A 24,681-nucleotide genomic window follows, 5' to 3' on the forward strand; every position below is an offset into this window, starting at 1 on the left:
TTAAACTTAAACCCAGATATGCGACAAAAAGTATGCCATACCTACGGTGACCATCCGTTCTGTTTTTTGCAGGACCGTACTGTTTTTCAAAGGTCGGTCCTGCGTAGTTTTTCAAACCTAAAAAACCTGAAAATGTACTAATTTTTTCCAAATGTCCTGCATTTGTCCCGCATTTTATTCGTTATTTTAAAATTATCGGACAATGGATGGATTTTTTCAAAAAAGTGTTTTTTGGTACTTTTCGTAACTTTTCTTCAATATCTCATGAACCAATCTCAGTACATTTTGAGCCAAAGATAATGAAAATCGGATTAGAAATGTAGATGCCATGAAGCGCAATCTGCACAAATTATATATTTTTGTAAAGGGCACATAAATACCTTTATAACTCGTCGTTTACGTCGATTCATGATGTCGATTTTTGACAAATAACTTCGAAAAGTATCAAAAAACAAAAAAAAGGGTATTGTTTTCGTTTACTTTTATAAACATTCATCTAAAAATAGATTGAAGAAAAGGTGATTCGTTTTTAAAGTTTAAAATGTATTAAGAATTTAGAATCATAAATACTCTTTTGATATTTTTGTACTACGTAAATATATGTAGGCGTATTTATGAAAAATTGTCCTTCATTTTGAATCTATATTTATGGTCACCGTAGCCATACCTCGTATTTTATATCGTATATCTACTGCGATAAACGGCATACGCAAGCGATATATATCTTACGATGTTTCGTATGCGAGCGCCCATAGCAGGTATTTGATGGCACCTGCCAAGGCGAATATATACAAGGTGGTGTTGATGGCGAATTTAGATTTTCGCCGCGGTACTTATTAATGTCAAAATGATGTATTTGTTGTAATATGAATTCGCCTGGTATATGGAGATATATCGCTTGCGTAGACCGTTTATCGCAGAAGATATACGATGTAAAATACGAGTATGCGATACACTTTTTGTCGCATATCTGGGTTTAAGTTTAACAACTATTTTTTCATATTTTATTTAAACAGCATTCTTCGCTCCCACCCCAACATGAGAACAATCCCGATCACTAAATTTTTGTAGCCAAAAATACACAAAAAATGCGATTTCTTTACCAAAAGTTGACTTTAAATCGACATATTTTTTTTTTAAATTGTGCAAATTCCTACTACGGACCTTGATATACAGATGATCGATTAAAGTTCCTGAAGAGATCCGATCGACACACACTGACACGCAATTTATATGCTTAAATGAAAAAAGTGAAACCCCTTTTTTCAAAACTAAAGGAGCGCAATTGATGTGTAAGGATGGCATTTAAAATTGCAAAATTATGTTTTTACTTAAGTTTACATTGTGTAAAACGAGAAGTATACCCAAGACTGTAATCGCGTTAGGAAATGAGACGGATAGGACCACAGATTTATAAAGGCCGGAAAATTGGCGATTATCGTTCGATTAAACAGGCATGTTTGTACAAGCTCAGCATTCTTCCAGCTTATCTTCAAACAATTGGGGACCGATTTTCTATTATATCAACTTTTTTTACCAACTTCGATTTTCGGTTTTCCTTCCTCTAAACCAGGGGTTCCCAAACTTTTTCACCGCGGCACCCTTGTTGTGCTAAAAAAAAATTCGCGGCACCCCTACTCTTCAGAGGTCTAAGAAAACAAGAAAACACAATGCAAACTTTAAGCTCCTTTACCATTAATATGAGGACTGAAATTGTTTCGATGACAGCTATGACAGTTTTACCCTTAAATCATTTGACGCTGAAAGCTTGCTGGTGTATTTGTTTTTAACCGACTTCACAAAAAGGAGAAGGTTATCAATTCGTTGGAATATTTTTTTACAATTTAATTTTTTTTTATGTATGCTACCGCATAACTTTGGACTACGTTAACCGATTATTATAATTCCTTTTTAAAGCAAAGGTGGTCCTATTCTAATTTGGTTTAAATCCGATAATTGCATCATGGGAATTAAAGTCGGTTTTGTTTTTTGCTTAAAAATTACTTGTTTATGTAAGCATTTGTTGAAAACGCAGTCTCGTATAGAAATATAAAAGTAAAAGTGACTAGTATTTTGAATGCAATCTTGCCAGCAGCAGTGTATTCTGCATACACTTGCATCCAGAACTCTGTTGGCTCCCTTCGTAGTATTTAATATTCAAAGTGCTGTCTTCACTGCGAAGCGAAGCTGCTGCCACTAGCGGCACCCACTTTGGGAAAGCCTGCTCTAAATCACCCAAATTACGCACTATGCGCCTGAGTTTTAGCGAGCAATTGCTAAAACTTGGCCAATTAGCATAGCTGTCGCATTTTTTTACTTCTAGTACCTAAAAGTGAATTCTCGTAGCTACTGCAATTATACATGAATTCTTCGGAAGGCGGCTGTTGAAATAATTGACGCTCAATTTCAACGAAAATTAAAGGAAGACCTGAAAGTTTATTTGATTATGTACAAGCATACATACATACATACATATGTATGTATGTACATGAATATGTATACTTTCTTAAAACGCCAACGCAACATTGGCCGACAGCAATGGCCTTTTTTTTCGAAGTACGCCTAGTGTTTTGAACTTCAAATTGAATTTTGCTTTTAACCATGGTATAATAATTACAGGTATTGTCTTCCCCGAGAGTTTTGCTTCACATCGAAATTTGTGCTCTCTTATTTTCATTTTGTCGCAGTTCAATGTTGATTCTTTTATTTTTATTTGGCTTTGCTTTTTGTATTCGCTCCATTTAATTTTTATCACTTTTCAAAACAAAAGAAAAAACTTTTGAAATGAAGTGAACCATACAAATTTTGAATTTATTTATGTACAAGCAAATATTTTTTTCCGGCTTTTGCAAATTAAATAAGTTCTCTGCAAGATGGTTTGTTTAAAAAAAATACATGTACATATGTATATGGTATATGGGGTATGGAAATATCCCATTTCCCTAGCAGTAGACGTTTTAGTGTGGGCAGCAATGATATTTTCCAAATAAGGCAGATCGGAATATGCGCTCTCTGGGAAGACAATACCTGTAATTATTGTACCATACTTTTAACCACATGTATCTACATGAATGTATCTTAGGGTGGCGAAAAAATGCATGTGAAAAGGCAATGTCGTAATTTCAATGCTCTACCCACTCGGATTGTTCTATATCAAAAAAAAACTTTACCTTAGAGGTCGCTCAAAACTCTCGTGAGTTTTATATGGCGGAAAAACAAGCCTTCCGATCCAAAAATATTGAACTTCGAGAATTCTATACCATTTCTGTGAAAAAAAAATAATGAATAACTTTGCGCGCTTTGAGCGACCTTTATATGTATATATATATAGTATATATATACATATATGTATATATTTTTTTAATATAAAAACACATGGGTACATGTCATATATATGCTCAGTCCACACTCACCTTAAGATATTTATTATTGTAAAATAACGATGGCACAAGAAAATCAAACGGCTTCATTGCATTGTATTCCCGCACTTTGGCCGTGAAATTTTCATAACTGTCCGTTGGTGGCGTAGACGCCACGACTAGCAAACTGCGCGCCAACTGCTTGAAACTCTCCGTTTCGTGGCAGACTTTCATCGCCTCAACATGGTCCGGTTTGCGTAAATACTTTTCGGCTTCTCTAAAAAGAAGTATTTCGATTTTGTTTGTTGTTTTTTTTCATTTGTTATTTCCATTTCCATTTCCATTTTTGTTTTTTTTTTTTTTTGAGTTTTGTGGGCGAGTTTTGTTGGCAGAGGCGCAATGAAATTAAAGGAAAAAAGAAACAAATAAAGGTAAGATTGCAAATAGGGCACAATTAACGGTATATGTATTTACTCTCAACAGACGCAAATAAAGAATTGCAATTAAATAGTAAAATGGTTGATATGCTATTGCAAAGTATATATGTTGGAAGGCTTACACAGTGTCAGTGCGTTTGTAAGGCACACAATGGGTGACTTTCAATAATGCTGCGAATGTATGCCTGTGTATGTGTGTATGTGTGTTTGGACAGCACGGACTTTGTATACATATGTATGTATGTGTATGGGTGTGTGCTTGCGTCTGTGCAACAGTACTTACTTTGGTGTATAGGGCATCATATCGACAAAGATGACCATGTATTCACCTTTAAGGAACAAATTGCTCGTTTCCATGGAAAGCATAAAATCGACCAGAGAACTCGCCGAACCAAGGAATACATAGATGCGGGTGCGATTCATTGTATTTTGTACAGTCTGCAAATAAGAATGAGGGAAATTAATGAAAATGAGCAAAGTTGAAGATGCGATAGTAAAATTTTATGGTACTTAAAATTTTGACTGCCAGCTTTTATGTAGAAAGTTTTAAAGGGCCCACCAAAAGTGAATAGGAAAGCAGTTAATTAATAAAATTGCTTGTTGCCGTTCAGGTTTAGCATATTTAAACATAAACACTTTTGCTGAACTACATATCTCCAATTAAGATAATAGAGAACACGATACAGCTTTGGTAGACGGAAAGTTTAAGTTAATTAAAAGAGAAGTGGATTATCTGCATATGCAGCGCTAAAAAATGTAGTTATTGAATAACACTCGATGAACATACCTACATACACACTAGGGTGTTCGATTATTCGACTTTTTCCGAAAACCGGTTTTCGAGTTATTCGAAAAATTGCAATAAAAAAAAAAACAGTTGATGGTTTTGAAGTTAAGAAAACACCGGCATTATTTACATAGTTTTCATACAGTGAAAATGTCCATAAAACTATTATTAAGCTTTTATTTGGAAAAGAGCATAGCGAAATAAGTACAAAGTTCTTTCTAGATTAAAAGTAAAACAAATGAAAATCAGTGAAAAATTAAATGTTGGTACTATTTGGTTTAATAAGTACTTTGGTGCATCTTTTCTGACCTCTTTCAGTTTTGAGTAGAGGTCTCGCCGCAGTAGCCAAGTGTTAAGCCTACTGCCACTCGGGAGGTCCATGATTCTATTTCTGGTCCCTGCAACATCAAAAAAGCGGTCGCCCTTCAGCATACATACAATGGCAAACCTCAGAGTGTACCTACTTCTGCTATAAAAACGCTTTTTCGGAAGTGGAGTAAAGGTGTTGATCTTTGATCCATTTGTTTCACAACATCAAGAAGTAGACCACGAATTGGAGGAGAAGCTCGGCCAAAAACGTAGAAGACGTTTTAGCGCCAAAGATTCATTTAATGGAATCTAATATGACCCGGTTTATGCTCAAATAATCTGGGATATGGTTTCAAAACTGTTTAGTGGTTTCCCTTAAACTGGAGAAAGCTTTGAAAACTTAGAAAAACTCCAAACTTTTATTTGTTTAACCTCAAACAAACCGAACGCCATTGACGTCATTGCCCCAAGTATGTATATTCTCGAATTGCTTTTCCACTCACCTGATACCAAAAACTTGTGCGACAACATGGCAACCCCAGCGCACAACATTTCGGCATATTTGTTAGAAACGCTTCCTTGTGATTTATTGTCATATTCCTTTTGGTGGCCTGTTCTTTGAGCAAATCGGCTACTGTGGTCCACAGCTCATCATGCAAAATGGAGAATTTCTTCCAGCCATAGTAACGCAATAAAGAGATCACCGACTTAATGACCTAAGGAAAAGAAAATTTTGAAAGTAAAATAAGCGCATTTTATAGATTTTATGGATATATGTGCCGGTAAAAAAATAGCACTACCGCTATGAACTTTCCATTCCTATTTGAAAAATCTGAAGCCTCACAATTTTTAGGCTTCTTCTGTTTTAACAGTTAGGTAATAAAATTCTCTTTTCAAGAGTGCTTCGTTTTGCTTGAAATAATAACGGTTCTCTCAACTTCAAGTAATTTGTTCGGTGGTACTCGATTTGACGCGGTAAAAATAATAGCACTGGCTGTGCATTTCGTTTGAAAAATATCTTTCCATTACATTTATTAAAAATTGTTCCGTGAATAAAGGTAAATATAATTTGTTTAATACCTCATTTGTGTAAAAAGTTGAATTTTGTAAACTCTTTGAATAGCTATGGGACGTGGAAAACATTGCAGCGCCGAAAAACGTGAAATTATAAAAAAACTAATTTCTCAAGGCAAAACTTATGCGGAAGTGGGCCGTACAGTTGGCTGTTCCAACAAAATGATCCGAAATGCATTAAAATTTGTTCCAAAACCAGAAACACGTGGACGCAAGCGGGTAATGTCACCCTTACTGGTCAGACGGCTTATTCGGCAAAGCCAAAAAGACCCTTTTAAGCCAGCAACTGTACTTAGAAAGGAGCTTAATATCACGGCATGTGTAGAGACAGTTCGCTCCCGGCTTAGAGAGAATGGTTTAAAGTCGTGCACTCCCAGGAAGGTTCCTTTATTAACGAGTAAGCATTTGAAACAGCGTCTGAAGTTTGCAGAAGATCATTTGGACTGGCCGGTAGGGAAATGGAGGAACATTCTTTGGACGGATGAAAGCAAAATTGTGCTCTATGGTGGCAAAGGTGGTCGAGACTACGTTAGGAGGCCCCAGAAAACTGAATTTGATCCCAAGTTCACTACAAAAACACTTAAACACGGAGGTACTAGTATAATGGTGTGGGCTTGTTTTTCCTACAATGGTGTAGGTCCTATATATTGGATCAAAGAAACCATGGATCAATATGTATACGTAAGAATATTAGAGGAAGTGATGTACCCTTACGCCGAAGAGGAAATGCCATTAAGGTGGGTCTTTCAGCAGGACAATGACCCCAAACACACTAGTCGGAGGGCAAAAAAGTGGTTTGGGGATCATTTGATCAATGTTATGGAGTGGCCTGCACAGTCGCCTGATCTCAATCCAATTGAGAATCTCTGGACTGAGGTCAAGAAGGCAGTTCATGACGCCAGACCAACCAGTAAAGAAGCACTTTGGGAGGCAGTGAAAGATTCCTGGAGCAAGATTCCAAAAAAGAAATGTCAGGACCTTGTTGACTCCATGCCAAGACGTTGTGCGGCCGTTCTTAAGAATAAAGGACATGCTACTAAGTATTAATATGGAGCCTAATATTTATGTACATTCACTTCTAAATGAAAAATTAAGGGTTCATATTTTATTTTAGTTTTTAAGGACATAACGAATTCTCAGTGCTATTTTTTTTTACCGCCATATTTTGGATACTTCCATATAAAGACTTAAAAAAATTTGGCGATGCATTAAATTAAGTTTATTTTTTTTTTTATTTAGTGTGGAATAATATGATAAGTTTGTTAGAGAAATAAAAAGATACTAGAAGTAAAATTATTTGGAGTTTTCCTTTGATAGACCTCATAGTACCTCACAGTGCTATTATTTTTACCGGCACGTATGTATCGTGTTTTTTATACTAATGGTAGAATCGTTAAAAATCGAAAAATATCGTTTATCGGTTAAGTTGTTGGCTACGGTAAAGCTATCGGTAGCCCTAGTCTTGTTTTTATTGATATTGTCATTTTTTATATTATCGTTGTTAGATATCGTAATTGATAAAGGTAAATAATGCGTCATTGAGGTCTACAAAATATTGAGTATCGTTCACAGCATAGTCGTTTTTGGTATCTATACTTTACCAGTCTCTGCTTCTTTATCGTGGTATGTATAATTGTGGTTATCGATAAAAAAAATATTATTATTGACATATATGTGTATATTATCCACTATTATCTATAAAAACGAAATTGTTATCGATAAAAATCGTTAGATAGAGTGGTTGCTATACCAAAACTTACAGTCATCGAAAAAATAATGCTCATTTAGAATTATGAACTAAATACAATTGACGGCTTTAAAGCAGCGATAGGCAGAGGGAGAGCTTTTACTCTCCACGCGCCTATACAAAATGTATAGAAGCTTAAAAGAGCTTTGCCCGCGCGCAAGGCAGTGCCCATCACCGCTTTAAATTAATAGCTGTTACAAAACTCTTTAGTCTTTAAGTAAAGATTTCAAAGTTTCCGTCTTTACACAGAAGATAGCAAAATCCGTGGCCTTTTACACCGAAGCAAACAGATTAAGCAACGTGTAAATTCATACAAAATCGCGATGTTCGAACGCAAATAGCCGCAATGGATATCGTATCAGCTACAGACCGGAAGGAGGAACTTAACGATGCAAAGTGGCCGCAACTTTGCTGGCAAATGACGCAAAGGCTACCGAGGTTGGATGGCGACCATCAGCTATGACAGCTCGTTAACAATTTATGAATTTTTATAGTAGCGATGGCTAACCGACCAACAGCATGCCACTGCTAAACTAGATGCATACGCTCAAAAACGCATAAGTAGGTTTGGTAGCAAAGTACACCTGCGTTCAACTAATTAGAAACGAAATTGAAATGATATTGTTTACAAATTATGATAATTTTTTTATTTTTTCATAATTGTCATTTAAAATATAGTTCAATCTGTAACAGGAACCACAATAATAGAAGCTTCAAAGATTGCGAAAATTGCAAAAAAATAATCAAACTTCAAAAAATTGTCATCAAAATTCCCAAATTTTTAAGCAGAATATTTAAAAAATTATCCGGTATGCAGTTCTGTAGCCCATTCTGTTGTAGTGTAAGAAAGTGCAAGTCTCAAGTCGTTAAAAATTGCCGTTGATTTTTTTTTATTTTTTGTTTTTGTGGAGGGTGTCGCGGATTTTTTTATATATATATAATTCTCGTAACACGTTGTTGTCCGCGATAAACTCAGAAACTGACTATCCGCATCAAATCATGCACAATTCTTCGCGCCGCAGCTTGGCTTTGATTTCAACATTATCATAATAGCGTGTACATTATTATTCATCTGTAGGGCATATATAGTGGAATAAAGTTTTAAATACTGGGGAAGGTCTTATCGCAAGTTTTGTAGATTATATATAAACAGCAGGTTGCGAGCTTTGGTTGAAATCTGCTTTCGTTATTAGGTTATAACTGTCCTCTGCTTTATTGTAATTATATATATAGGCATATACGAGGTTTTGCATACCCGATCGAAGTGATCCTATCTAATTTCCCTTAGAAAATCATACGCTATAAAGTAGCGATCTTTACTTTTACAAAATGACTTAAATCTAAATACCTAACTATACTGCTACGCCTACACTTCCATTGTGTTATGCAGATATAATTTAAAACTAAATAAACAACAAGACGCCTTCACATATTTGCATACAAATATTGATGATCAAAGTACGTCTAAAAGTCCAAGGTAACATTGACCATTCTGTATCTTTGTATCTAATCGCGGGAATATCCAGCTAAAAATAGAAAGTACCTACGCATACCAAATTTTGCGTTGTTTAATCTGTTTTACTGTTTTCTATTCTTTTTGTTTTCTGGGCGGATAACACGCTTATGAGTGCCTGAGTGACTAGACAAAATATAGAAATAAAAATAAATATACTTATACTAGAAGAGCCGGCGAACTTCGTGCCGCCCAAAATAAATTTTTTGTATTGAAACATTTTGGTCCAACATTTTCACCAACAGTTCGCGTTCATGATTTTCAGTGACGCATTTATCTTCTAATATTACGGCTTGGTGGTTGTCGGAATGCTTATTTCCATTGCCATCTTAAATAACCTAGCAAAACCGTATATGCCTACAAAGATATGTAATAGCTTCAGTGCGTTTGAAAGGCACTACGCCCCCTTTTAAAATGGCCCCAATTTTCTCTAAGAGTATGGGATATATGAACCCCATGCCATCTTCTACTCTACCATGAACACTTCCAGAAATATGCAGTATAAAATATCCGGTTTGTATGAGAGGTGCCACGCCCCTTTTTCCAATAGCCCCAATTTTTCTTCATGAATATGCACGGCCTTGAACCAGTCTTAAGTTTTATAAAAGTGTGTCTCAAATCGGCTTTCATAGCCTTTTTCTAAATCATTAGTAGGCTTAAAGTCCATCGAGATCTAAATCGTTGCTGATCCTTTTTTCGAGATACTCGCATTTTTATATTTTACGCAATAATCCTTGTTTTGACTAATATTTATCACCCTAACAATGCAGGAATCGTATACAAATAGTATATAAAGGTTTATATATATATATATATATATGTGTATATAAACATACATATATTACATAAATATACATATACATAAATTATATACACATGTGTACATATTTCATATTTGAATTAGACGCAACCCTAGGGTCTGTTACACTACGAAAATTGTTTTGAAGCTAAAATTTGAGTATTATTGGAATATGAAAGTATTCTCAAGACCTATTGTGCATAAAAAGCTTGTTAGTAGTTAGTAGTGGTTTTATGGTCCCTTTATTATTATCTATATGCTGCAAACCTTCTCTAACATGGGCAAGAATAACACGAATTTTTAATGTTTTCGAAACGTTATTAATGCTGCGTAATGCCAAACTTTTAATATTTCCAAGCTTTGAAACTTTCATTATTGTGGTTACGGTTACAGATTGCACTATATTTTAAATGACAATTATCAAAAATAAAAAAATTAACATAATTTGCAAACAATATCATTTTGAATTTCGTTTCTAATTAGTTGAACGCAGGTGTATATATGTACATATTTGCAGGATGTGTAAAGTAATCCGTGCCGCAAATGCATGCACGACTGCTTGTAAAACAAATGCGGGCGAGGAAAGCGGGCGGCTGACATATGACCACAATTGACAAGTAAGGGCAGCTTGCTAGCTGTTTTTTTTTCTTTCACCTTTTACTGTCTTTTTCACATAAAGTTTGACCAACACGTTTGCCGGGCATTAACTAGTTTCCATCGATTGTGTTTAAGAATTTCCTCCTATATACAATCTGCGTTGACAAGCAGTCTTAGACGGCTCGTGCACAAATTGTTTGCTGCTTCCCCCCCCCCCCCATTGCTTTGTTGTTGTTGTTGTTAGCTAAACTTACCTGCGTATCTGGCGGCTCTGTGCGTGCAAATGTCGGTATGGCAGATGCTCTGTATTCAGCGCATTTCTGGGGAAGAAATAGAAAAAAGAGAGTGAGAAATACTCATTTGTATGCAGATAATAATGGTAATGATAAATATGGCAAAGGCATTTAAGTAATGAAAACAAATCAGCGAAAACGAGGAAAAAAAATCAGAGCAAATAGGTTTGTAGAATTTGCATTGAGACGTATTTTTTTTTTAGGGGGGCGGGGATGAGTAAGTTTGCTGCTTTTTTGTACGCTTGTTGGAGATTAAATTGAGCGCAGGAAAAAACTACTTAGCTGGCCTGTTTGATTTCGCTGTATGGTTTCTGTGATCCTTTTTTTTTTAGAAAACTTGCTTGATTTCATTTCCATTTTTGCTTTTCTTTTGGCTTTGGGGAACTGAATTTCGTTCATTTACTATAAAGATAAATCAATTTAAATCGCTCGTAGTCCCAAGCTTTGCTCAAACCAGAACAAGACGACTCACTTAACACTCAAAATGGTAAGGCTTAAATTTTCCGCTCACTTCTAATTTGGTTCTAAAGCAAAGAACAGAAAAACTAAAAAGTGAAGGGCAGCGGCTTTTCTTTCAACTGGAAAAGCAAGTCAGTGAAAGAAGCACTTAAGGTAGAAAGCTTTTTGACACATTTAATGCGCCCTTTAATAGAGTAAAAGTACTCCCAGTGCGAAAGTAAAAGCGACCATACGCATAAACATATTATAATAATTCAGTATTGGAAAGATGACTGGCAGACAAAAGGGAATAACTAAATACATAGTAAGGGCTGGGACTATTGGTGTACTCGGATATGCGGATGTGCGTTCGGTTGTTCGTGGATACGGATAAAATCTAAATATCCGTTTAAAATTTTTTTTAAAGAAAGATTATTCCTTGGCAATTAAAAAGAAAAAGTAAAGCAAAAAAGGACTAAGAACGCATACAGTGGCGAAAATATAAATAGGGAAGAGACATTTAAGCCATCTTTGGCAATTTCCCTTTCGATTATTTAATGTTTATTATTCTTGTAGTAAAGTTACGCGAAATCCGACAAAGTTTCATCAAAATTTTGAGCTTTTTAATTCGATTTCTTAGAAAATTTTTGACTATGCAGTCCATTCCATTTGGAGTTCATTACATTTAAATGTGGGGGCTCAATATCAAATTTTGTGTGCCAGTTATTATACACACAGGAAACGTTCCCGTTGTATGTATAACTAGCAGACCCGGCGATCTTCGTCCCGCCCAAAATTTCTTTCTTTATTTAAATATTTTGTACAAAGTTTTCACCACAATTCACGTTCACATTTGGTGTTGTGGTCGTCAGAAAGCACGTGGGAAACAATGATCAGGCTGGTCATTTCAAAATGAGAAAACATCATTGGTCCACAGAAATCCAATAAACATGGATTTGTGAAAACTCATCAAGAATTGTCTTTATTTTGTTTAGTCGCCGTAAAGCAAGGACAGCAAAGGTTATGACGGTCGATTTATCGGGGGTAATTTGATTTTGATCCCTGGTGTCTCCGAATGCCTTCACTTGACGATTTTTAGCAATAACTCGACTTCAGCGCCATCTTGCGGCTCTTTTTTCAATAGTATTGCCCCTACCGTTACCAATGTACATCTTTTTTATGAGGCAAATCGGACCATGAATACGATTTTTAGTAATAACTCGACTCCAGAGCCACCTGGCGAGCCATTCGCAGAAATATTTCCTTGGCCAGATCAGATCATAAATACGATTTTTAATAACTCGACTCAAGCGCCACTTGGCGTTTTAAGTTGTAAACCTAAACTATACAAGGACTATAGGACGAAAATTTTATTAAAATCATTTCGGTCGTTTAGGAGTTCACTCGAAAACACACGTACCAAAGAATTATATATGTACTTATTTATAGATAAGTAGAAGTTTCAGTATATTTGGAAGGCGCGACGCCCTCTTTATGAATAGGCCCCACTTTTCTCCAAGAGTACGGGATTGATTTCCAAACCTTCATATCAAGGTCCAGGACTACCACAAATGCTTCCAGAAATATGCGGTGGCTATAACCAAACAAGCCATTTAAAAAAAATCGGTACAGCCGTTCGCGAGATCACTTCTTACAAAAGGGTGGCACTTCTCTTAATATAATTGGAATAGATAATAAGTATCGATAAATAGCCAATACCCGCTTGCTTTGCTATTCTATATAATAGATCGGTCCCTGGTCCACCTATAAGAAAAAAATATCCTATATGTTAAACCAGGCAGTAAGTTGCCCAAGCGCCGAATTTCAAACAAAACGGAACATAGAAGAAAAAATGGATCCTATATATTAATCTAGGAAAAGGCTACCTACGTACTAAATTTCAAGCAAATCGGACGATAAATAATAAAACATTTTCGAATAGATCGGTCTCTGGTCCACTTCACGGAAAAGCAAAAAGCTACCTACGTACCAAATTTTGAGCAAATGGTCCATAAATACGATTTTTTCGAATAGATCGGTCCCTGGTCCACTTCTCGGAAAAAATTACCCTATATGCTAATCCCGGCAAAAAGCTACCTACGTACCGAATTTTAGGCAAATCGGACCATAAATACTTTTTTTTCGAATGGATCAGTCCCTGGTTCACCTACCTAAAACATGGTGCTTGCTGAAAGCTATTTACATACAAAATTTTATGAAAATCGGACCAGCCGTTCGCGAGATTACCTGTTACAAACAAAAGGCACTTCTCTTTATATCATTAGTATAGATAAGCTCTATTTCAAGGTACCTGTCAGACCGGGTCATATAAAAGAAAATATACGAAAATGGCTCATCATACTTCAGCTCTTTAGTTGCTCCCTAGGCAAACCGACTGCTCACCACCGTTGTGCTAATGTTTGCAGGCTTTAAAAATACTCAACTACGGCAATCCTCACTTTCTTTGAAATGCACTTAAATATGAAATCCTATTTTTTTTCTTCACAAATGGTATGCAATCTTCAGGCTTTTCGTTCTGTGAACTCTGCTGTTCACATTTATATACACTTTTAGGTATAATTTAATAAAAATGAACACATTCGTATATATGTACATCCTGTCAGCCACACCTGCCGTCAGCGATGCCACACAACAAACGACTTCCCAAGTTGCTCATCTAACTATTGGCACTGCTATATATGTATATACATTTATACATACATATGGATGTAAAAAATAGTAGCTGGAGACAAGCAAATGATATAGGGCGATTCCACCGTCGCGGGTGGGACATCTGAACACTGAACAGAGAAAATTGTTCTTTCTTATTTAAATTTAAATATAAAGTACTAAACAATTCCACATTTTGATAAAGCTACACCTAATTGACTATTATATGAGTTATTACAAAATACGAAAAAATGCTAGCTTATTACTTTTATATGGAAAAAAGCTGAGTTATTTCTTCTGTCACGGGTGGGACAAAAAAACAATAACCTGCTTTTGGGAGCAGATATATTTTACAAAAACTCTGCGAATTTATTTCACTTTTCTGTGTGAGCTTGATGTCTTATAATAAAACAAAGAACCACGAATGCAAACAAAGCAAAAATTACAAAAAAATAATAGCTTTATTATAAAAAAATCCGAAATTCCTCTGTCACGAGTGGGACGCGTACGAATTTTTATATGAAAAGGAGCCTTTAGTGTGGTCCATATCAAAGATTAGTTATTAAAGAATATAAGAAGCCAAGTAGGGATTCAATTAACGCACGTTTTATCTTAGTATAGTGCCTTTTATATACATAGAAGAAAAAGCTTAGCACCGTCAGCCAAAAAAATTATTAAAAACAACGCGATCTCCTAGCGTTTTGAAATTTTCACTTTTTCCTACTTAAATTTAATACACTGCATTCCTAGAATTTTTCCAAAAATCATGAACAAAAAGTTTAAAATTTTTGGGTGTAAGAGCGTGTGTGAATCGGTAACAAAGTTCGCGTCGAGTAAATTTTTGACAACTATGAGGTAAATAATATTTGACAAATGCATAGAAAATTTTGACAATCGCAAGGATTGTTGATGTGTGTAATTTTTCGTTAAATAAAAGCTTAAATGATGAATTGCAATCAACGATGGTAGATGTTTTCTTAAAATATTCATTTCACTTCAATTTGTAATATTTTATTCCAAATAAATCTGCGGTATCAAAAATTTACGGCTGTCAAAAAATATTTCATTTCACACAGCAGATTGGCAAAACTGTCTCACCATAGTAAAAATATTATTCAACAGCTTTCCCCATAGAACTTTGTTACCGATTCACACACGCCCTAACTGTTAAAATTTGTTGAATTTCATAATTTTTGTACATACGTAGTTTGAAATGTGGATTTATGTTGTTCTGGTTATGTAATGTGCTAGACTTTTATAAACAAATACTATAAACATTAGATTAACAAAATAAAAAAACCAAAACTGGTCCAAAATGTCACTTAACTTAATCAGCTGACCACAAGGGTGTATAGGAAATGGGCGAGTCCGCGCTTCCGCCCTTCTCCCCTGTGTAAACGCACATTTGTTAGATTTATAAAGAAAAAATTTTGTGCTCTGAGGTTCAGTTCCCATGGAACCTCCCTATAGCAACCTTCCGGTACATCTTAATCGCAAAGTAGTGCACACAATCGGTGGCATTTACATAATTGAAAGAGACATGCGACAACGCCAAGGACATGTCAAGCATACGCTTACACTTCAGAAGTAGTGTTATTGGATAGGTTTCACTAAGTGGTAAATCACTTGCATGCGTACTTAGTTCAAATAGCAAAGGGCAAATATTTGCTGTAAAAGGATATGCAAGTTCACGATTTAAGGCATTGGGCGGACACATCAAAGGACTGAGGTGGCTTTTTTCAACTAATTTCAAAGCTTTGAATTTGAAAACAGCCTTTAAATGGTATATCGAATGGCATGCAACTTGAAAACTCATTGACATAAATACATGCATAACATAATAAAACTTTATTTACTTACATATGATATCATTGGAATGTTACGACTTTGTGATACAATAGCCTCCACATAGCAATGACCCTCTGGACCGAATATCGTCACAATGCCATCGCATATCATTTCGGTAATGGCTTTGGTAGCAGTCACCGTGTCACCTTTTGTGTCATTCCAGCGTAGCTGCAACTTAACATTTGGCAGCAAATTTTCATCATCGTTGATCTGTAAAGAGAACGTTGAAGAAATGCGCTAGTATTAAATACTATGATGAATGTAAAAAAAAAACAGGTATAATTTTGCCTACCTCATCTAAAGCCATCGTGAGTGCACCTGAAATGGCCAGACCCTGCTTGTCCATTAGTTCACCGGTAATGGCTGTTAGATAGCCAACATTGAGTATTGTTCTATTTTGTTCGTCGTGCAGCGCTATGACACCCGGCACACAGAATACTGCCACCGAGAGCAATAATAAATAATGAAAGGGCCAACGCGTCATGGCCCCTTAGGCCGGGGCCGATCAGCGCGACACCTATGAGGAGGAATTTTTTTTCTGAAAATAAAAGAAAATAGAACATGACATATTTATTTATTTATAACATTAAATTAATGACTAAAACAAAGTTGTAATCAAAACCATAAATTGACGAATTTCAGAGCATTGACTGCTAAGGCCTTCACCTCTACTTAAAAAAAAAAAACATTATATTAGTTAAATTAGTTAAAAGGACATTTATGAAATAATTAGGTTTCACAAAGATGAATAGGTTTAAGGTTGCTTCTTTATCTTTAAAGTTAAAGTTTGCTTGAGAAAATGGCCCTTAATCTCTTTTAAGTTTTGCGAAGTATCGTCGATAAAATAAACTTTTACCACTTAGTATACAAATTCTTAGCGAAACCAATGAAGTGAGAAAGCAACATTATTGTCACTTAACACAGCTTAGGTAACTGAGCTTAAGTACTCGCTATGTGTTGTAATTTCAAACGTATAATGGCTTTATTATCACTTGCGTCGTGCATACAAACACACATACACACATATCGCACGTTTACCAGTATAGTGGTGTAACTCAAAATCTACGTTTTTGGAGATTTTATTATGCAATTAATAAGCTTGATAAGTATAATATGCTCAGTCCAACAGATAACCGAACTTCCCAAATATGGCGAAGATATGTGCCTTTCCATCCGTCTTTTTGTATACCAACTGTATGAAATGATAAAACTTTGATTGCGTTTTCCCACAATATTGAAATTTTGAAATACTTCGTTATATTATTAAACGTGCGATATGTACATACAAATGTAGTATAGGGAAGAGCTTAGAACACAGCAGCATAGCTCAAATTTAAATAAACAGAGGGGTGCACAAAGCCAAAATATCTACGAAGTAATTATTTAGTAAGATTCAACCACAATGTACTACTATATGTAGCAGAGTAGTAGTCGGTGCAATGGGAGCGTGAGTGAGTTGTTGTTGTTGTTGTTGTTAAGTAGCATTTGATTCAATCAATAATTATCCGCAATGTGACAGCACAGCTGCGGCTGTCATGTGAGCTAATTTTCAAAACTTAAACGCTCTGAAGTAAAAGTATGGAAAATCCCATTCCCTTAAGTACTAAATAAAAAGGTGTGAAATTAAAAAAAAAATAAAAAATATTTACTACTATTATCATGTTGAATTTGTAAAAAGATTCAATTGTCGGCAAAAAGTGCAGGATACATATAACAAATTAATTTAGTTTGTAAATTTATTAAATGGCAGCCTTTTTAAGTGATTTTCAATTAATATTATTGCTAAAGTGCCATTTCAATTAATTTGTAACTGCTACGATTGATTTTTTGTCAATTAAGTAGCATTGTGCAGCGAAACACCGATAATCCAATTAATTCGAATGATTTACTTTGTGATTGCGACGTAAACGGGTACTATGCGATGTGAGTAAATATGCCTGAACAAAACTAATTACAAGCATATTGATTACAAAAGATTCTCGGAAATGCAGAAATGTAAATAATGTTTTCATTTCTACCAAAAAATTTCACCTTTTGATTGCCCTTTTCTCTTTTCGTGTTCGATACTGAAACAAAGACAAACTGTGAGAAAGTTTTGTGGTCGTTTCCTAAAATGTAGGATTCTTGTAAAGCAAAAAAGGCATATTCTCCGCATGGCGCTATAAACAGGTGAAGTAATAAAACAGCTTTCTCGCTTTATTTTCTGGCATTGGGCTGCCTTATAGTCAAATTTTAAATGCAGTTTTTTAGATAAGGCAGTGTTAAAATCCTACTTCTCGCTCTAATTACTTCACCTGGTATAATTCCGCTATGTATTCTCTGCGCTTTGGAGCTTTGTCAGGGGAGACTGTTGCCCTGAAAACCAAATGGTTGCTTAAAATAACAATATTATGAAACGCATGAGATAGACAAGGTAAGTAGGTAGGGAGGCAAAACCATGCCCTCTTACAGGGTTGGGTGTAACATCAAACAAATTTTGCACTGTGGAAGGGTAACATTTTTTGAAAGAAACGAATCACCATAAGCAAAAATGTAATTTTTGGCTCACACCAGTTTATCATTTGCCAATGCTGAAACAAGAGCGATGTCAAGTCGGATCATAAGGTATGATATATTGATGTTCTTGTCTTTTTTTTTGTTTTAAATTTAATTTACCTGAAGTACTCCGTTCAAGTAGATACCCACCAGATCTAAGTTCGAATCACCCCAATGTAAGATTCAAACGACAGTAAATTAAAGCTCACGAAAAATGGTTAAACTTTTGTCTAATATTACATTCCCACTGCACTGAAATCTGAGAATTCGACCTCGAAATCTTAAAACCCTGTTAAAGTGTTTCCACCGCACTTTCTTGGAATTTCGTTAACATTTGCTAATACGATGTTTCCACGGTTCGTAATTCGCTAAGTGATTCGTGAATAACCCTGTTTCCACGACACACACTAGTAATTCGTTTGGCAGCTCTAGTTCTTGATCTTTTTCTTCGCTATTTATTATTATTTTTGTGTACTGTGCAAATGTCGAAGATGGAGCTAAAATTTAAGTTATTATCAACAATTTTAATTTATATAGAGAATATTTCATAAATATTATTCTATAACTAGAAAAGGTGCCAGAAGATGTGAACAGGCCGGCGAAAACTTCGATATATTTCCGATAAATATTACAGAAGACACCGCTTCGTGCGTCGTTCGCATGGTAATTCGATCTGAATTACTCACAAATGAGGTGATTCGCTCTCAAAATTTTGTATGGCGAATAACGTAATTCGGAAGGAATATTAGCCCCGTTAGGTGTATGTTTTGCAGCTCCCTGATATGCTCCTAAATCTTATAACCCTCCAGCAAAGCAAGGGTTTCAAAAGACTCCGCTAGACTAACAACGCTGCACTTAGTGATTGCAGATGCGATTGCATAATGGAAGATTGCACTTAATTTTAATGATATTAAGGTAAAGATCTATATGTATGTAGAAGTAATCAGAAATTCTATTAACCTGTATCAAGTACAGTTACAAAATTTAGGTGGTAGTTTAGCTTTTCCTAAAAGCACTCAAAGCTGTTCGGTATTCATAAATATTTTAAAACCCCGAGCCATTAACTGTCTAATTAAAATCTTCAGAACAATTAGTTCAGACTAACGTTCGAGGGTAACCACTGCATTTTAAGTTTATGCTTTCATTCCTACTTCAGCGATATAATTTATAATCGGTTGGAAGCACCCTTAATAGATAACGAATATGCAGCACCTGCTTGGGACTCAACACAATAGCAGGGCAATGGTGGAATTGTTTCGAAAAGAGAGCATGCTGAGGCATTCTCCTCATAAATAAAAATAAATAAAGGTCAGATCGTCAGTTAAAGCGATTTAAGCATGTGGTGACTGATCAGTTCTTATCAGCAACATCCCTGAGGGAGCGAATATGTAATTTTGCGCTGATCCCCAGCCAGTGTTGAACAGAGCTTGCACGCAAGCGAAAGCTCTTCAGCACAAAATCGCTTATTCCAAATCCGAGCCATTTACCAGTATGGAATAAAAAACAATTAGCACTGCGGCTATAGAAAATTTTATTGTTAGCTTTTACTGCAGGTTAGTTTAGATAAAGATGCGAAGCCATTTACACAACGTTTGCATTTTTCCGATTTTCATTTTCTACTTTAAAACAAACATTTTGCACCAGACAATTTTCTATTTTCGCTGTGGGCGGGTGTAATTAGAGACAACGGCAAGTATTTATGCACGTCAACGTTGTTTGATGCTAATCACCTCTATGCGCAACTTCATTTCTTTTGCATTTTCTTCGCCGGCGTTGCACTTTTCATGTGGTGGGATATTTCGCTTTTGTCCGACTTCTCGGGCGTGGGCAATCCAGATGGATCAGGTAGAAGAAATGACACTTCGTATATACTCGGTTGACTGGAGTAAACCTCGTTATTCATATTCACAAACCAGTTCATCATATCGAACAAATCGCGAAAGCTGCATTGCGCCACCACCGCACCTGCGTCGCGTCCATGCTGATGCGAATCGAAGAAGGTGATAATATTGGCCGGAAATTCGATAACAAACAGCACAGTTCGATTGTCGGAAATCATAGCGGCGAAAAGAAAATGCTCATTGACTTTGCCCGCCCGCCTAAATAGCTGCACACCATTATTTAGAGCCTGCATTAGCCGCAAAGCAATCGTGCGGCCAGTCTCACGCTCCGGATCAGCTTGCATGTGTGTGAAGAACCACTCCTTGAGGCGAAACTGCGGCTGGCTCTTCAACACATTCAAGGCGTCCGGTATGTTCAGATTTTGATTGCTCGACGACGGCAAAGAGACGGCGCTATCATGTCCCGCATGCCCGGTGATGAGGTGTGCGTAGGCGCTGTTGCCTTTGTTGATTGCTGCGGCGAAGATGTCGACAGCACGCGGCGGCAGGTCCTGCATGCTTTGGCAATAGAATCCACGTCCCCCTTTCGCGACCATATTGGCCAGGATGAGCGTGATTAGAGTACACGAATTGGTGCCACTGTGATGGTATTCGCCGTAGCGCGACTGACTGAACTCTTTGGGGAACCACCAGATGTTCAGGTTACCATTGCGCTCGAGGATCGCCATGACAAGAGCACACGCACAGAACTCGATAGTATGGCCGTGAATTTCTTGCCGAGATGCACAGACAACAAACACTTTTTTACATTCTAAACGGGCAGAAGTCGAGGTCCTGCGCGCCGATAGCCGGAATTTTTACACACCTTATCCGCAATTTTTTTGGAATTTTATACAGTTTTCAGTTTTTTTTTTATACTAAAATTTCGTGTTATAAAGAAAAGAAATTTTTGATAATTGAGGGGAGAAATATTTGATAGAAAATATTTTATTGAAAAAGTGAAGGTTCAAATGAGTGACACACGCATGTCGAAAAATTATTAAAAATGAAAGGATGCGGACGAGTGTAGAGCTAAGGTATGGATGTTATTTGGGAATATTTTAGTTACTCCATTGCACTTCCTCGTGTGGCTTTGCTAGTCGTAGTTAGTGAATAGTAGAAAACTTCAAAAATTTTAGAATTCATGATTTCTTTGAGGCCCCATGGCCTCATATACGAAATGCTAGTAAAATAATTTTTTGTGTAAATATCAAGGAAAAATGGGAAATATTGGAGAGTGGAAGAGAATTTAAGGTACCTCATTTCGTCGCTTTTCGAGCAATACCACGTACACAGACAGAAAAAATTTGTTTTGGTTATCTCTCAGTGCCCGTCTACGTCTCAAAATTAATGGCTGATTTTGTGTATGGGTTTCGCTTTACGGCTTCTTGTGTCCAATTGAAAAATTTTGTTTACCTTTCCACACACACTTTTACCGATTTTGATATTCAGCTTGAAATCCATCCCACCATGCAAAATATGAGAAATAGGCAACAATCGTCAATGGCAACAAATTGGCGACTCACCGATTTATTGCTGTGGTGACAAATCGGCAACATCACTTCGTTCATGTCAATTTTGAATAAAAAAGTTCTCAAAAATTCCGAAACTTATGAATATGGCGTCAATAGTATTGGCCAAAAGCGTCTAAATTATGCCCAAGGACAAGATTGAAAAAATAGGAAGTCTCACAGCGAGAAAATGAATTAATTCCGATTGTAAGTTGCAATTTGGTATACAAAAAAATAAATGAGGTATTAAAAAGAATAAAATTATTCCAAATATCGCCTGAAGCGATAAGAAAAGGACTCATTCAGGTAATAAGAAAACGACTCGCCCAGGCGAGTTGCCTTCGGCGGACGTTTTAGAGCGACCGGTAATAGGAAATCGATTCGATGGCAATATTACCGGCAATAAATTTGTTTCCGAGGGCGACATTCTTATTACCGGCAACACAAATTGTTTGGTGGGATCATATCAATCAAAAAGTAAATTTTGAATTTTTTATTAGTTACAACTTTTTGCATTTCGCCGACGATGTTTCTAACGTCTTTTTGCATTTCAGGTGACGATATGTATGTGCTACTTTCACTAAAAGATCGAAAAATAAATGTCAAATAAATATGGTGTTTCATGGCTAATAAATCTAGGATCATCCCCTAGCTTTTGTGAAAAAATATCCAAATTACCATAAATATGGTCATAAATATGGTCACCGTACCTATTGGGCACCGATCTTCACAATTTTCTTAGCAGACTTTGTATGACTGTCTAGAAAATCGCTCAGCAAATTTCTTGGTTTTAGCCGTCCAAATGAAGGAGTTTTAAAGCAAAACCCCACATCTGAGCAATCAGTTGTATGCAGTTGTAGGTTATAGGCACCCGATCTTTGTCATTTTCCTGTACACCTTTTAATGTTCCTAGCTGCAAGAATTGAGGAGCTATAAGAAAACATCTCATATCTGAACAATTAGTTGTATGTGAGCCGGTTCCGATGAATGTTTAACAACTTTATAAAAATACACTCACTTACTCAATCGGATATCTCGAAAACTGAGGACCCAGATCGCATTCTAACAGACAGATAGACAGACATGGCTCAATCGACTCAGCTCGACGTGCTGATCATTGTAGTATACATTTGCATGGATTTATCTCTTCTTCTTCTAGTGCTTACGAACATCGGACTAAAGTTATTTCATGATCATAAAAGATCATAAAAACGCTTCAACATTCTTAGTTGTTCGTTGTTCTCTCCTGATCAGTTTTCAGTTACAATTTCAAGTATTTTCAGTTATAAATTATATTTTAGTACAAATAGAAAATTTTCAAACCAGTTATCAACGCCTAACACTTGCGCTCGATTTATTCATGCTAAATTCTATTTTTAGCTCACAGTTCGACGTAATTCAGAATCACCATGCAGCAGCGTAGTATTTTTAGCATTTATGTTTACAGCCGCAACAACAATTGCGCACGATCGTATTTATTTTTAGCGAAGCGATAATTACCAAATGCAGCTGCAAAATGTTTAAGTACTTAAAGCTTTCTTGAATTCCATACACTATATTAATTTTTTTCTTATGCAAATACAATATTAAAAGTTTTCTTGCTTCTCTTGCACACCCACACTGCGTTGAGGTTATGATTATTGAAAATAATTACTACTGTCTGCATATGATTATAGCTGAATATTGATGAGCTGAATATATAGACTTACTTAAGTGCGCTAGTGAGCTGCACATCTTAAGATTGCTGTTTTAGAAAACGTAGTGGCGTCAAATGCTTTGGTTTCCTCTTGCAATGAGTAGTACAATTATTTTAAAGTAATAATCTCATACAATTCTATCAGTCCAATTTGAAACACAACAATGTTGGCAGAGAAACTTGCACAAATACCTAGTTGTATTAATTTTCACGAGCTGAATACAGTTTTTAATGCGCTGAATCAAACAAAAAATCAGCTGAATATAGTCTTTAATATGGTAAATGCCTAAACAGTGAGCTTCTTGGTGCGCTGAATGAGAAATAGATGAGCTGAAGGTAGTGTAAGCTAAACGAACGCTGAATAGAATTTAAGTTATTAATGCGCTGAATGAGTTTTAACCTTAACGAACGCAATACCGATTTTTAAATTTTTGAGAAAATAATGCTTTCTGTAAAAAAGGTAACCTATGTACATGGCAGAGCCCGAAAATAACTGGTCCACATTAAAGACATTATAACTTCCAGACTAAATATCTATATAACTATAAATAGGCAATCATGTTTCCTTTACACCCCTTTTACGGCTAAACTATACTTCTAAGGTATAAACAGTTATATATCATTAGAAAGGTATTTTGATGCTGATGTGCAGGCAATTTTTAAAATTTTAAATCAGTTTAAAATAGAGCGAAAAAATCAATTCAAAAGTCACACCAATACCAATGCACACATGTACATGGTTGGGGCGGAAATGCCCCCTAAATGTATGCTTTAATATTGATAGCGAATTAAAGAAACGTGCTAAGCAGCAGTTCAGGAATAAAATGTATGTATGTATGTACATGAATAGATTAGACTCAAACAAGGATGAAGATAATTTTGAGTATGGGGAAGAAGAAAGTGATAAATACAGAAATTAAAATAAAAGTAAAGAAACCTAAATATAAAGACAAAGAGGAAGGAAAATTTAAATACCTAACCTAATAACAATGGTGGGGGTGAATATGTAAATGAAGAAAAGAATGGACATATTTAGATCAGGATAAAGGAAAAGATAAAGATGAAGACCAAGACGACGAAGATGAAGATGAAGATGAAGATGAAGATGAAGATGAAGATGAAGATGAAGATGAAGATGAAGATGAAGATGAAGATGAAGATGAAGATGAAGATGAAGATGAAGATGAA

General features: G+C 35.8%; 2 protein-coding genes across 6 annotated transcripts in view; both read right to left on the reverse strand.

The window, feature by feature from the left end:
• Positions 1–24,681, reverse strand: part of LOC118739262 (receptor-type guanylate cyclase Gyc76C-like) — a 161,774-nt gene that overhangs the window by 15,825 nt on the left and 121,268 nt on the right. For 2 of the 5 annotated variants that reach the window (XM_036470492.1, XM_036470491.1), the window contains exons 3-8: positions 16,164–16,409; positions 15,884–16,081; positions 10,877–10,942; positions 5,396–5,608; positions 4,080–4,234; positions 3,414–3,636 (exon numbers count right to left, since the gene is read on the reverse strand). In XM_036470492.1, coding sequence (XP_036326385.1) covers positions 3,414–3,636; positions 4,080–4,234; positions 5,396–5,608; positions 10,877–10,942; positions 15,884–16,081; positions 16,164–16,355 — 1,047 coding nt within the window. In that variant the 5' untranslated portion in view covers positions 16,356–16,409. Of the gene's footprint in view, positions 1–3,413; positions 3,637–4,079; positions 4,235–5,395; positions 5,609–10,876; positions 10,943–15,883; positions 16,082–16,163; positions 16,410–24,681 lie in introns of those variants that run through there. The other 3 variants (XM_036470493.1, XM_036470494.1, XM_036470496.1) reach the window with 3 other exon arrangements.
• On the reverse strand, positions 20,151–20,975 carry LOC118739263. Its single transcript, XM_036470497.1, has one exon. It carries the CDS (start codon positions 20,973–20,975, stop codon positions 20,151–20,153), a length of 825 nt encoding a protein of 274 aa, XP_036326390.1.

The sequence above is a fragment of the Rhagoletis pomonella genome, unplaced genomic scaffold, assembly GCF_013731165.1.
Source record: "Rhagoletis pomonella isolate Grant_MI unplaced genomic scaffold, Rhpom_1.0 Rhpom_scaffold_00005, whole genome shotgun sequence".
Lineage (NCBI taxonomy): Eukaryota > Metazoa > Arthropoda > Insecta > Diptera > Tephritidae > Rhagoletis > Rhagoletis pomonella.